This window comes from Pseudophryne corroboree, chromosome 1 (genome assembly GCF_028390025.1).
Source record: "Pseudophryne corroboree isolate aPseCor3 chromosome 1, aPseCor3.hap2, whole genome shotgun sequence".
Taxonomy (NCBI): Eukaryota; Metazoa; Chordata; class Amphibia; order Anura; family Myobatrachidae; genus Pseudophryne; species Pseudophryne corroboree.
Window position 1 is genome coordinate 683,488,692 of NC_086444.1, and position 16,057 is coordinate 683,504,748.

The 16,057-nt window shown below is 43.7% G+C and overlaps 1 protein-coding gene across 1 annotated transcript in view; it reads left to right on the forward strand.

Annotated features, from left to right (window-relative positions):
- The first annotated feature begins 5,174 nt into the window (after positions 1-5,174).
- SLC46A2 (solute carrier family 46 member 2) overlaps positions 5,175-16,057 on the forward strand; it is a 40,315-nt gene continuing 29,432 nt past the window's right edge. Inside the window, exons 1-2 of the mRNA XM_063929771.1 lie at positions 5,175-6,484; positions 7,930-8,013. Of these exons, the coding sequence (XP_063785841.1) occupies positions 5,413-6,484; positions 7,930-8,013 (1,156 nt within the window). The 5' untranslated portion in view covers positions 5,175-5,412. The remainder of the gene's footprint in view (positions 6,485-7,929; positions 8,014-16,057) is intronic.

Sequence of the window (16,057 nt, forward strand, 5' to 3'; positions counted from 1 at the left end):
GACAAGCAGCAAGCATTTCAGGATGAGGGTCTTATGAGAAAAATACATTTGCGACATACATTATACAATACAAAGTTACATAAATGCCAAAGTATGAGTGATTATATAGACTGCATGATGTCTGTCTCTGAGCAGTTAATGGGCCTAATTCAGACCTGATCGTAAATGTGCTAAATTTAGCAGAACTACGATCAGCTTCCCTTACATATGGGGAGATGCCCAGTACAGGGCTAGTCCGCTCCGCATGTCAGGCCCTACCCTGCCACACAAGAACAAAAGCATTGCACGGCGGTGATGCTTTTATAATTGAAGCGTAGCTCCCTACCAGCATAGCTCCTGCATGCTGGCAGGGAGCTACTTGTCGCTGTCTGGGTCGCAGCGGCTGCATGTGACATCACGCAGCTGCAGTGGCCCGCCCCCACACGGTCCGGAAATGCCTGCATTGCCCGGACCGTGCCCCTAAAATGACGGCCAAATGCAGCCGGTCCGCCCCTTCCCACCCAGCGACCGCCTCTGCCTGTCAATCAGGCAGAGGTGATCGCACGGCTGAGATGGCCGTCGGCTGTCTGGCATGCGTCAGTGCATGCGCAGTTCAGACCTGATCGGCTGCTGTGCAAAAATGCAAAGCAGCGATCAGGTCTGAATTAGGCCCAATGTCTGCTGGCGTACAACTAGATGATGTGCGAATAGCTACAGCCATGCTGCAAAATGTAATGAATGAGTTTGACTTCCTAGCTGTGGTGTTGGAGGCAAACACAGAAAAGCTAGCAGCAGACATAGCAAGAACAAAGCTATTATAATTGCAGGAACGTGCTTCTTGTAAATCAAATGCTGAGACAATGTATTACAGCAAAAAGTGAGAAATCCAGAAAGTTCAAATGTTATTATTGTCATAAAATAGGTCACAAAGCAATTCACTACAAGCAGAAAAAAGTTTATCCTGCAAAGGCAGAAATGCAGCGACAAAGATGAGCTACTGTAGCCTTGAGTATTACAGATAACCGAAGAAAGGATTGTTGGTATATTGATTTAGGCACACTGCATTTCAACTGTAATGAGGAATGGTTAACTAAGTTAACTGAATGCGAAGCTATTGCAATCATAGGGATTTGAAATCAAACATTAACAAATATAAAAGTTGGTGCAAGTTAAGCTCACTTGGAAATTGGAACAAGAACAAAAGTTACGGAAATCCAAAATGTGTTTCGTGTAGCCATGGGAACAAATCTCATCAGTGTCCTAGAGCAGAGAGGCTACAGAGTTAATTTCATCATAGGAAAGTGCATTTTGAGAAGCAGAAGTGGGGCAATTATTGCAATAGGCACAAGGTGTCAGGTATTGTATGTCATTGATACACAGTACTGCTACGCAAAGATGATAAATGAGTCACAGTCATTGCAACTCTGGCATAGAAGATTTAGTCACCATGGATATCACAGTGTTCAAAAGCTGTAGAATGGGATGGTCACATGAATGTCAGTGACCAACACAGTGTAAAACAAAACTTTTGGGAGTACTGCCTATGTCCATATACCAAAAGAAAGAGGATGCAACCAGGATTCAAAATCAGTAAAGTGCATCATGCTTGGCTTTTGCTATGAAAGTAAAGGCTTCAGATTGTGCAATCTAAATACCTGAAAACTTGCCAAGTCAAGAGATGTTATATTCAAAGAAACAGCAGAAGTTACAGAAAAGTTTGACTTGCAAAGTGAGTATGTGTCACATGGCAGTAACTGGATATATATCTGAACTGGTGACTACCAGCATGGAAAGTCAACCACAGAAAATATCTTCTGCTAGGTCAAACACATAAAAAACAACTTATGACGTATGATGAGAAATTTGCAAACATCGTAACCAAAAGCCAAAGTCAAAGACTGAATGGTGTGAGTGCAAATCCAGAACAGAAAAAGGGACTTTGCACGATTTAAAAGTCATAAGTTCAAAAGACATGTAGAGTTGCGACAGCAGTCCAAAGTTTATGAGTCGAGAAAATGTTGCCGTGGTCCATTCTGTCAGTAAGAGGAGTCTTGCTGATGAATCTACCAAGAAGGCCAAACCATAGTCACTTGACATGGTGATGTTTTTTCCAGGGACGTGCGGTGAGGTAAATGGCTGAGGAGGCACTGGCTAGTACCAGAGCCAGTTTTACACACAATTTACAAGCCAAAGGGTGCATGCGGGCATTATACACAGGTGCAGCAATATGTACTGCTGGAAAGTTGGTGAGATTTGATCAGAGATGTGCGGGAAAGGTAGTCAGGTAAGGCACTGCCTCACCTGCAATAGACTTTTTAGTCCAGAGATTTGACTATAAAAATCATTAGAATAATAAAAAAAAGATATTTATAATATAGTCTTTCTATTTTTCATATACTTTATACAGTCAAAACTCTGGTTTAAACATTAGTATGACAAGAAAGGCTCTGCCTCACCCCACCGCACATCACTGTTTTTTTCATGTGTTTAACGTTACCTTTCATGTTTCATACAGGTTGTACAAAAAAGCATTATTTAGATGTTTGTGTAACATGGAGAAGCTTGTAGCAAGGCGGGTATTGGTATAGGAGAGTGCTACTGCACATACTCCAAGATGGTTCCTCTAGGGATGCTTCATTCATTAACAAAGATGACTACTGGAGGAGATAGTACTGCACATGCACTGCACTATCTTGTTACTGTGTAGAATGACATAGTGGGAGACGGACGTGTGCAGATTGCATGTGGCTCTGAATCAGTACTGTGGGCTAGTAGCTAGAACTCAGGGAGGACAGTAATATGAGCTGGTAATGATTGACCAGATAAAGAAAGAATAGGTAATAATCATGGGAGGCTTTAATCTACTTGATGTAAACTGGGAGGGGTTCTACTAAAAGTAGGAACATTCTGAATTCCTTGCAGGAAGCATCCTTCAAACAACTGGTGTGGGAGCCCACTCGCAAAGATGCAATATTAGACTTGCCATACTTGCAAATGGTGACAGAGCATCTGACGTTAGTGTGCGTGAGAACCCAGTGTTTGTTGGATATATGCATACCTCCCAACTGTCCCGATTTTCGCGGGACAGTCCCCTTTTTTGGGGACTGTCCCGCTGTCCCACCCGCGGGCCACAGTGTCCCGCGGTGGGGGGGGGTCAGTTGGGAGGCTCTGTCAATCGCTGCTCTGCTTAGCAGAGCAGCGGTGAATAGACGCTGTGCGCATGCGCACAGCGTCTATTCAGTGGAGTCAGAGGGAGAGGGAGCATGCCAGCGGCTCACAGAGCGCTGGGCATGCCCCCTCAGTGACAAAAATGGGGGCGTGGCTCGCGATCGCCGGTCCTCCCGCGAAGCCACGCCCCTTTTCATAGGCCGCGCCCCCTTTTCGGGAGCGCGCCCGGCTTTGCCGCGCAACTGTCCCGCTCCACAAGGAAAGAAAGTTGGGAGGTATAAATATGTGTGTACATATGGCATGGCAGAGTAATGTACGCACCAGTGGAATGTATTGCCTCTTGAACATGGGCGCATAAACAGTATTTTTTTCTTGTTTTTTTTTTTTTTTTTAAAGAAGGGGTGTGGTCACACCTCCGTGATTAAGCAGCACCCGCTGCTTTACTGGGGCCCAGACAAGCTCTCTAACTAATTGTCAACATTGTCAAAAGGTCGACATGGGCTTTAGGTTGACAAAGCACTCTGAGTCCTATTAGGAAAAAAGTGCTATATAAATATCATTATTATTATATGAAAGGTCAAACGTGTAAAAGTTTGACATGTACAAAACGTCGACACATGAAATGGTCAACATGACAAGTGGTCGACACCCAAAAAATGTACACCATATTTTTTTTACTTTTGGGGTTGTTTTCTTCATAAGAGTACAGGGAACCCCAATTAGTATGCCGTGTCCCCTTGCTGTAGGCAAGGTGCCTCGCTCTGTTATCGCTGCGCGTGGCTACTATTCCCAATCGTAGTCCACGTGGACAGAACAAGTGTATCATATTACACCTAGCTGCCCCAGTTCATGAGGTGATTGATTCTATGTGTCTACCTGTCTCATATACTGACATCTAGGGCCCAATTCAGCGTGAGCCGTAGTTTTGCGAAAAATCGCAAAAACTACAACTCCTTTCTCTAGCATGCTGGGGTCCCCCCTCTAACCCCCCCCCCTGCTAAAATGAGAGCGCAAAGTGCTCACATCTTCAGGGTAGCTGCGAAGGCAGTCGCCGGGCCACCATGTTTTGGTTTGCAGCAGCTGCGTGTGAAATCATGCAGCCGCTGCCTGCCCCGCAAATGGTCCGGATCGCAATCTATGTCTTTGCGCATGCACAGAAGTGCAGAAATCGCTGATTTGCGATTTCCACACTTCTGCTTATGATGCTGAATCGGGCCCATAGCCCATTGTCCCTTATCCACAACATTAATGATCAAGATTTCCCAATTAACAAAGTCTGGTTAGTTAAATAGGAGTTGATATGACTAATTTGATACAATAAGCACTTTACATTGCATAATGCTGCTATTTTAGCATGATTTTTTTTATCTACACTAAAATATCCATCTAATGTAAAGACATATACATCAAAAATCAAATTTGACTAACTGCTTATGGTTCTAAATTATGCAAACAATATTCCTTTTACCATCTTAATTATATATGTTGTTATAAAGATACATTAAGACGTCTACAGCAGACCCCAGGAAGTTTACATAACCTTCCTACGTCTTCTGAGATTTTATTGTTTTTGTTGTTTTTTTTATATCTGCTCGTTTGGTCTGTCTATCCTATATGTATATGGTGGTTATAATGCTTTGTGTTTACTTATTTTACTACTGAATAGTAAAACCTATAGCAGTGCTCTACCCTTTATTTTTCATATATACAAGCATGCTGAATACATGAGTGACATGTAGCAAATGGTGCAGTAGTATAAATGTTATTAGATCCTAAATACTGTATGCACCAGACTGGATACTGTAATGCACTGTGAAACAGTTATGACTACAGTATAATAATATACTGTAAATATGTTAAAATACATTATGTATCTGTTTTTTAACAAGTTCCTCATATGTCAACTTCGGTACTAAGCCCATGAAAATGAACTCTGCCACACACAGCATTGCTCCGCCTGCAAAGTCAGTTTATTTAGAATGAGGAAGTATGTGCTGTGTACAGTGTCTGTCAGAACTTTCCCGTACAGATATTTTGCACATGATAGTTATCATTTCAGTTATGGTTCATCTTATGCAGAGAGAATATAACATCATAAAACTGCAAAGAAAGCCAGACGAAGCACATTATATATCCAGGACTTGGTTTTCTGAGAAATATTTTGGCTGAATTACTTCCATTGTATCCAGGAAGCCAGTACGAGGCTGTGTTCCACTTTGTCTAAAAGACTGCCACTGCTAATGAAGTGAGATACATCTTACAGCCATGGCACAGGTGAGGACCTGGATTGAGCCGATAGTTGCCGGAGCTCAGATTGCCAGCTCTTTCTATGACACTGCTTTACTTCTTTCTGTAAAGAATTATTATAATCGGACAACCAAATTCCTAAATACCTCTGATTCAGACACATTACAGAAAGAGATATCTAACTTCTACATCATCCACAACCTTATCTTGGGGTTATCCCCTTTGCTTTCTGCCTATATTTTGGCTAATATTGGAGATAGACAGAGAAGAAAGATCACTATCTGTGTGCCATTACTTGGGTACTTAATATCTCGGTGCTTTTTGTTGCCTGTAATTTTTTTTAACTGGCCAATTGAAGTCATGTTTGGCTCTGCAGCTCTGAACGGATTAACAGGTTGGTTCACAACTTACTGGGCTGGTGTTATGGCATGGGCTTCCCAGGGCTCCTCCAAAGAGAAACGGTCTCTCAAGCTCATCATCATCGAATTAGTGTATGGGTTAGCTGGTTTTGTTGGCAGTTTGGCTTCAGGACATATATTTGTTATTGTAAACATAACAAACCACCAGGGTACAACACTCGTCATATGCAGTATAGTGCTTTACATGTTCTGCCTAGGATATAGTATTTTTATTTTGAAAGTACCACATTATAAAATCTCACAACCTAAAAATACAAGAGCACAGAATCATGGAACTGGGGAAGATGAAACTTTCTCCACTGAACCAGCAGAAAGCTCCAGACTTCTGGATAATATAGGTGATGGACCTTTAGTGATTCCCACAACTGGGACACCATCAAGAATCTTCATTGCTCTTCTCTTCACTAGTGCCATCTTGTACAATATTTCTGTGGCTGGATCTGTGGATGTACTGTCTTTGTTTTTACTTAAAGAACCTCTAAGCTTCAGTCCTGAGTATATTGGTTATGGCAATGCTGCTGGTTACATGATATTCATCACCAGTTTTTTAGGAGTATTTATTTTATCCAGGTGGTTTAGAGATGTAAAGCTGATTCTAATTGGCATAATATCCTTCTCGGCTGGTATATTCATCATGGCTTTTGTACGATGGACTTTCATGTATTTTATAGGTAAGTGAAAGCATCAATATTTCTCCAAAAACTAAAATATACACAAAATATAATTTTGACTTTATTTCTATTTTATAAATGTTCAATAACATTTAGATTAGTCTGCATATAAAAACAAATTTCTAAGTATGATATGCATAAGAATAGAGCTGTCTATTTTAAGCTGGGTAGTGGGTACATACTTGTAGATATATATGCAGATCAATGGATCTGCAAATATATCTATAGCCGGATCACGAAGTGTGTTATGCATACACACTGCCCGATCCATTGTGACTGACGTCACGAACTGGAACCTATATAAACATGTCAGACCTTGGGATCTATTCATGAAGCAGTGAGCTTTGAAGAAAGCCTTTCTCAAGTACATTCTATACAATGTAAGGGAGATGCTGATTGGTTGTCATGAGCAACTTCTCCACTAGTCTGTTTCTCTGCACTTTTCATTGCTTCATGAATAGACCCCTTTATTTGGTAAAGATGATAAACACATTAGGGCAAAGATTTTCAACCTTTTTCAACTTGCGGCACACCGAACTAGATTTTAAAATTGTTAAGGCACACTACCAGTCCCCCATGGGGAAAAAACACACACATTGTCACCCACGAGGAAAAAACACACACATTGGTCCCCACAGTAATAAAAAAAACACATGTGCACTCACAGTAATCAAAGAAATAAATTTGCCCCTAGCGTAATAAAACAAAAACATGTGCACTCACAGTAATAAAAGAAATACTTACACCCCCACAAAAAAACAACATACATTTGCCCTCACAGTAATAAAAAACAAACTTTTGCTCCCAGAGAAAAAATAAAATAAAATACATTGGTCACTACCTGCTGGTAGAAGATAAAGAAGTTTAGACTTCCAGGTCCCTCATCGGCTGGAGTCACGCTAACAGTGCGAGCTGTGAGCAATAGACGGGTATGCAGGCTGACTGGATGACAAGATGCCTGGCTGGCTAGCTGGCGAGTGGGGAGTGTGTGGGTTGGATGGCGGGTGGCCATACAGACTGGCTGGCGGGCAGGAATGCTGGTGGGCTAACAGAACAGCTATGTGGAGCGCGTGACCTATTATGTCACACCACTGCATCACTATAGGTCACTGCACGAGCGTGCTTGAGCCTCCTAGAAGAGCCCAGCACTGCCCGATGCTGCAGATGAATTGAAGGCAGCTCTGACTCTGCAGCACACTTGTCAACTGTTTGCGGCACAGGGGTTGAAAAATGCTGCATTAGGGGCACTTGGAAAAAATGTAAAGATAATGGGTACTTGATTAAAAAAATTAGTATAAATGCTAAGGATCGTTTTGGGAAACTTGCCTATCAGATCATATATGTTTTAACATAAAACAAATAGCTATATAAGGTTGTATTTGCAAATAGACATATCAATACATAAAGTATAACATTAGCAATTTATATTTCTAATTTTTTTGTAGCTCGGACTGTGATGATGTTTTCTCTAATACCATTACCCACTATAAGGTCTGTGTTATCCAAAAATATACAAGGATCTTCCTACGGTAAGTGGAAATCTAACTAGACAAATCTCTAGAATATATACCACCATCCAGCTTATTAATAGAGGGATCAATGGGAAAATCCGAATTTGAGTTGGTGACTACTTATCTTTATTATTTGTGTATGCGTCTGTCAGTCTGACTGTCTGTCTGCCCATATCTGTATGAACAAGTTTGTATATGCTAGTTGTAGTCAATCTATTGCCCCAAGAAAAAGAAAGCCTGACTTTACCCCTGTGTAGCCTATGCTGTATCAGACTATGATATATAAATAACATGATGGTATCGATATCCCACTGGTTGAAATCCTGATGATAAAAATGCACCTCCTGCAGCCTAACTCTAACCGTCCTCTTCCACAGCCTAACACTAACCATCCCCTTCTGCAGCCTAAACCTAACTGCTCCTGCAGCTTAACCCTAACCCTCCCCCTAGTGCCTATCCCTAAACCTAACCCTAACCTCATACTTACTGTCGGAATCCATCGGGATGCAGCTGTCAGCATTCTCACCGTCTGTATTTCAACAGCTGGGATCCTGACCGCATCCAGTAAATAACAATGAATTGATTCATGACAACTTTAGTAACACACCTTTTCTGTTTCAAAGGACAATCAATATATATAACAGTACATCTTTTATAATTCAAGATCAACTTCCACCTGAGATTAACAACAATAATAGGGGAAGTTGATGTAAACATAGTAGACATGCACATTAAAAATATGATGTGGAAATTCAATAAGCAGCAACTCTATATAAAATCATAATTTCAGCAATATGACAACCTTTGGTAAAACACTACTCAAACACAAAATCATTACTCATCATTTCCACAGCAACACTGGAATGGATAAGAGGGGGAGCTTGGGTGTGAAATGAAATAAGGACATGGATATTAAATAAAGCATATTTATCAAAATTATTTTATTAAAATAATGTGAACATTATTTTAGAATCACATGACTGTACTAAAGCGCAACTGGAGGAGAATACAATATTTTCCTCCAAGCACTTAAATTCACAATATTTTTTAGTAATCAGATCACATTTGCCATACTTGTAACATTGGGGCAGATGTATTAAGCCTGGATAAGTGATAAAGCAGTGATGAAAGTGATAACGCACCAGCCAATCATTATGGTTTGAAAAATATCAGAATCTGATTGGCTGGTGCGTTATCACCTTCCATTTATCACTGCTTTATCACTTCTCCAGGCTTAATACATCTGCCCTATAGTTTCCTACCCTCCCGCATTCTGCAGGAGACTCCCTAAAATAGCAGCAATCTCCCTTACTCCCTGAATAGTCCATCAATCTCCCTAATTGCACCTTTCCAGTGGCGGAACTAGAGTGCGGTGGGCCCAGGTGCAAAAATATGCTTTGGGCCCCCCCAATAGAAAAGAAAACACCAAGATTTGGGGGAGGGTCCTGAGGATTCTACTGTTACTATCTTTGCATAGTAACAGTAGAAACTTGAGTGAATGCTGTCATATTTGCACACTGATAGAAAATCAAATATCCAACATAGAGTAGGCTTCATTGCAACAGTGTCTCTGTCTTTAGAACATCTCTCCATATACTACACCCACCCACTGATATACAGTACCTCTCGCCCATCCATAAATTCTATATATAGTAGAGATGAGCGGGTTCGGTTTCTCTGAATCCGAACCCGCCAGAACTTCATGTTTTTTTTCACGAGTCCGAGCGACTCGGATCTTCCCGCCTTGCTCGGTTAACCCGAGCGCGCCCGAACGTCATCATGACGCTGTCGGATTCTCGCGAGGCTCGGATTCTATCGCGAGACTCGGATTCTATATAAGGAGCCGCGCGTCGCCGCCATTTTCACACGTGCATTGAGATTGATAGGGAGAGGACGTGGCTGGCGTCCTCTCCGTTTAGACACTTGATTTACTAATTTTGGGGAGCATTAGGAGTACTCAGTAGTGTACAGTGCAGAGTTTTGCTGATAGTGACCAGTGACCACCACTTTTATTTATAATCCGTTCTCTGCCTGAAAAAAGCGATACACAGCACACAGTGACTCAGTCACATACATACCTTATCTGTGTGCACTGCTCAGGCTCAGGCCAGTGTGCTGCATCATCTATATATATTATATATCTGTCTGACTGCTCAGCTCACACAGCTTATAATTGTGGGGGAGACTGGGGAGCACTACTGCAGTGCCAGTTATAGGTTATAGCAGGAGCCAGGAGTACATAATATTATATTAAAATTAAACAGTGCACACTTTTGCTGCAGGAGTGCCACTGCCAGTGTGACTAGTGACCAGTGACCTGACCACCAGTATATAATATTAGTAGTATACTATCTCTTTATCAACCAGTCTATATTAGCAGCAGACACAGTACAGTGCGGTAGTTCACGGCTGTGGCTACCTCTGTGTCGGCACTCGGCAGCCCGTCCATAATTGTATATACCAGTGACCTAACCGTGGTTTTTTTTTCTTTCTTTATACATACATACTAGTTACGAGTATACTATCTCTTTATCAACCAGTCTATATATTAGCAGCAGACACAGTACAGTGCGGTAGTTCACGGCTGTGGCTACCTCTGTGTCGGCACTCGGCAGCCCGTCCATAATTGTATATACCAGTGACCTAACCGTGGTTTTTTTTTCTTTCTTTATACATACATACTAGTTACGTATACTATCTCTTTATCAACCAGTCTATATATTAGCAGCAGACACAGTACAGTGCGGTAGTTCACGGCTGTGGCTACCTCTGTGTCGGCACTCCGCAGCCCGTCCATAATTGTATATACCAGTGACCTAACCGTGGTTTTTTTTTCTTTCTTTATACATACATACTAGTTACGAGTATACTATCTCTTTATCAACCAGTCTATATATTAGCAGCAGACACAGTACAGTGCGGTAGTTCACGGCTGTGGCTACCTCTGTGTCGGCACTCGGCAGCCCGTCCATAATTGTATATACCACCTAACCGTGTTTTTTTTTCCTTTCTTTATACATACATACTAGTTACGAGTATACTATCTCTTTATCAACCAGTCTATATATTAGCAGCAGACACAGTACAGTGCGGTAGTTCACGGCTGTGGCTACCTCTGTGTCGGCACTCGGCAGCCCGTCCATAATTGTATATACCAGTGACCTAACCGTGGTTTTTTTTTCTTTCTTTATACATACATACTAGTTACGAGTATACTATCTCTTTATCAACCAGTCTATATATTAGCAGCAGACACAGTACAGTGCGGTAGTTCACGGCTGTGGCTACCTCTGTGTCGGCACTCGGCAGCCCGTCCATAATTGTATATACCAGTGACCTAACCGTGGTTTTTTTTTCTTTCTTTATACATACATACTAGTTACGAGTATACTATCTCTTTATCAACCAGTCTATATATTAGCAGCAGACACAGTACAGTGCGGTAGTTCACGGCTGTGGCTACCTCTGTGTCGGCACTCGGCAGCCCGTCCATAATTGTATATACCAGTGACCTAACCGTGGTTTTTTTTTCTTTCTTTATACATACATACTAGTTACGAGTATACTATCTCTTTATCAACCAGTCTATATATTAGCAGCAGACACAGTACAGTGCGGTAGTTCACGGCTGTGGCTACCTCTGTGTCGGCACTCGGCAGCCCGTCCATAATTGTATATACCACCTAACCGTGGTTTTTTTTTCTTTCTTTATACATACATACTAGTTACGAGTATACTATCTCTTTATCAACCAGTCTATATATTAGCAGCAGACACAGTACAGTGCGGTAGTTCACGGCTTTATTCTACCTAAGTTGCCCTCCCACAAGTGTGTACTCCGAAAGAGTGTTTAGTGCCGCCGCTCACCTTGTCAGCAATCGGCGTACGAGGTTACATCCAGAAAATGTGGAGAAGATGATGTTCATTAAAATGAATTATAATCAATTCCTCCGCGGAGACATTGACCAGCAGCAATTGCCTCCACAAAGTACACAGGGAGCTGAGATGGTGGATTCCAGTGGGGACGAATTGATAATCTGTGAGGAGGGGGATGTACACGGTGATATATCGGAGGGTGAAGATGAGGTGGACATCTTGCCTCTGTAGAGCCAGTTTGTGCAAGGAGAGATTAATTGCTTCTTTTTTGGGGGGGGTCCAAACCAACCCGTCATATCAGTCACAGTCGTGTGGCAGACCCTGTCACTGAAATGATGGGTTGGTTAAAGTGTGCATGTCCTGTTTTGTTTATACAACATAAGGGTGGGTGGGAGGGCCCAAGGACAATTCCATCTTGCACCTCTTTTTTCTTTTCTTTTTCTTTGCATCATGTGCTGATTGGGGAGGGTTTTTTGGAAGGGACATCCTGCGTGACACTGCAGTGCCACTCCTAGATGGGCCCGGTGTTTGTGTCGGCCACTAGGGTCGCTAATCTTACTCACACAGTCAGCTACCTCATTGCGCCTCTTTTTTTCTTTGCGTCATGTGCTGTTTGGGGAGGGTTTTTTGGAAGGGACATCCTGCGTGACACTGCAGTGCCACTCCTAGATGGGCCCGGTGTTTGTGTCGGCCACTAGGGTCGCTAATCTTACTCACACAGCTACCTCATTGCGCCTCTTTTTTTCTTTGCGTCATGTGCTGTTTGGGGAGGGTTTTTTGGAAGGGCCATCCTGCGTGACACTGCAGTGCCACTCCTAGATGGGCCCGGTGTTTGTGTCGGCCACTAGGGTCGCTAATCTTACTCACACAGCTACCTCATTGCGCCTCTTTTTTTCTTTGCGTCATGTGCTGTTTGGGGAGGGTTTTTTGGAAGGGCCATCCTGCGTGACACTGCAGTGCCACTCCTAGATGGGCCCGGTGTTTGTGTCGGCCACTAGGGTCGCTAATCTTACTCACACAGCTACCTCATTGCGCCTCTTTTTTTCTTTGCGTCATGTGCTGTTTGGGGAGGGTTTTTTGGAAGGGACATCCTGCGTGACACTGCAGTGCCACTCCTAGATGGGCCCGGTGTTTGTGTCGGCCACTAGGGTCGCTTATCTTACTCACACAGCGACCTCGGTGCAAATTTTAGGACTAAAAATAATATTGTGAGGTGTGAGGTATTCAGAATAGACTGAAAATGAGTGTAAATTATGGTTTTTGAGGTTAATAATACTTTGGGATCAAAATGACCCCCAAATTCTATGATTTAAGCTGTTTTTTAGTGTTTTTGGAAAAAAACACCCGAATCCAAAACACACCCGAATCCGACAAAAATAATTCGGTGAGGTTTTGCCAAAACGCGTTCGAACCCAAAACACGGCCGCGGAACCGAACCCAAAACCAAAACACAAAACCCGAAAAATTTCAGGCGCTCATCTCTAATATATAGTACCTGTACCTCTTACTCACTACTACTACTTACTCACTACTACTTCGAGATACCAATAGTGGTGCAAGTAGAAATATTGCTCCAAAGGCACGTGTCAAAAAATGGACATGGCCACATGCCACAATGGGAGTAGCCACTGAAAATGGGGGCATGTCAACATGACATGACACCCGTTTCTCGTCCCTCTGGGAACATTCCTTTCCATTCCAAATTCACCTTACCTATATGATGGTTTCTCACAATGGGGAACTTCTGAAGAAATGTATTCTCCCTGGTCAGACGGCGTCTTCACTCAGTATTCACTATTCATGTTGGAAATCACATGGTCAGGATGATGTAATTACATCACGTCTGCGTCACATTGCTCATGGCCCTGTGAGCCGCTCTGGATAAAGCGGACAGGAATCAGGGGTGCCAGGCTGGGTACATGTCAACGCTGAGGGAGAAAGGGGAAGCAGGGAGGAGGGCTTTCCTCCACTTCTTCCAGCAGGTCCGCCTGCTCCTTCATGTTTATTGCCGGAGTCCGCCGGCAGTAGGGAAGCCAATCCCTGGCCATTTTTTCAATCCCGGGTATCGGGATTGAAAAATGGCCAATCCCGGGATTCCCGGGATACCCGGGATTGGCTTTTAGATAGGTGGCCGCCCCCTCGCCCCACCCCGCCCCGCACATATAACTTACCATATACCGAGGGCCGGCGGGAGGGGATCATCCCTTGATTGCTGCTGGTGGCTCCTGACAGCGCAGCGTGACCTCTCACGCTGCGCTAGGGAACCGGAAGGAGCATGCCGGGCACCGTCTGAGCTACCTGTGGACGCTCAACGCTGATCCCTCAATCCCCGGGATTGGAGCTTCCAATCCCGGGATTGAATCCCGGCCATTTTTGGGCCTAAATCCCGGGATCCCGCCGATCCCGATCCCGGGATTGGCCACAATAGCCGGCAGCTAATTTATAGCTGATATTGCTGCCGTCTGTGGGCCCTTTCATTGTGGTGGGCCTCAGTGCACTGCACTGCTTGCACTGCTGGTAGTTCCGCCACTGCACCTTACCCTCATTATGAAGCAGTTACAGCATTGGGGAAAAAGAGAAGTCAGAGATACATACATTCAAATGGGCTCATCTGTGCCATTTCCCTGCATTGGTTATAAGACACAATGGGGCAGATGTATTAACTAGAGATGTGCACCGGAAATTTTTCGGGTTTTGGTTTTTGGTTCGGTTTCGCGGCCGTGTTTTGGGTTCGAACGCGTTTTGGCAAAACCTCACCGAATTTTTTTTGTCGGATTCGGGTGTGTTTTGGATTCGGGTGTTTTTTTCAAAAAACCCTAAAAAACAGCTTAAATCATAGAATTTGGGGGTCATTTTGATCCCAAAGTATTATTAACCTCAATAACCATAATTTCCACTCATTTTCAGTCTATTCTGAACACCTCACACCTCTCAATATTATGTTTAGTCCTAAAATTTGCACCGAGGTCGCTGGATGACTAAGCTCAGCGACCCAAGTGGCCGACACAAACACCTGGCCCATCTAGGAGTGGCACTGCAGTGTCACGCAGGATGGCCCTTCCAAAAAACACTCCCCAAACAGCACATGACGCAAAGAAAAAAAGAGGCGCAATGAGGTAGCTGTGTGACTAAGCTCAGCGACCCAAGTGGCCGACACAAACACCTGGCCCATCTAGGAGTGGCACTGCAGTGTCACGCAGGATGGCCCTTCCAAAAAACACACCCCCAAACAGCACATGACGCAAAGAAAAAAAGAGGCGCAATGAGGTAGCTGTGTGACTAAGCTCAGCGACCCTAGTGGCCGACACAAACACCTGGCCCATCTAGGAGTGGCACTGCAGTGTCAGGCAGGATGGCCCTTCCAAAAAACACTCCCCAAACAGCACATGACGCAAAGAAAAAAAGAGGCGCAATGAGGTAGCTGTGTGACTAAGCTCAGCGACCCAAGTGGCCGACACAAACACCTGGCCCATCTAGGAGTGGCACTGCAGTGTCAGGCAGGATGGCCCTTCCAAAAAATACTCCCCAAACAGCACATGACGCAAAGAAGAAAAAAAAGAGGCGCAATGAGGTAGCTGTGTGACTAAGCTCAGCGACCCTAGTGGCCGACACAAACACCTGGCCCATCTAGGAGTGGCACTGCAGTGTCAGGCAGGATGGCCCTTCCAAAAACTACTCCCCAAACAGCACATGACGCAAAGAAAAATGAAAGAAAAAAGAGGTGCAAGATGGAATTGTCCTTGGGCCCTCCCACCCACCCTTATGTTGTATAAACAGGACATGCACACTTTAACCAATCCATCATTTCAGTGACAGGGTCTGCCACACGACTGTGACTGAAATGACGGGTTGGTTTGGACCCCCACCAAAAAAGAAGCAATTAATCTCTCCTTGCACAAACTGGCTCTACAGAGGCAAGATGTCCACCTCATCATCATCCTCCGATTCATCACCGTGTACATCCCCCTCCTCACAGATTATCAATTCGTCCCCACTGGAATCCACCATCACAGCTCCCTGTGTACTTTGTGGAGGCAATTGCTGCTGGTGAATGTCTCCATGGAGGAATTGATTATAATTCATTTTAATGAACATCATCTTCTCCACATTTTCTGGATGTAACCTTGTACGCCGATTGCTGACAAGGTGAGCGGCGGCACTAAACACTCTTTCGGAGTACACACTT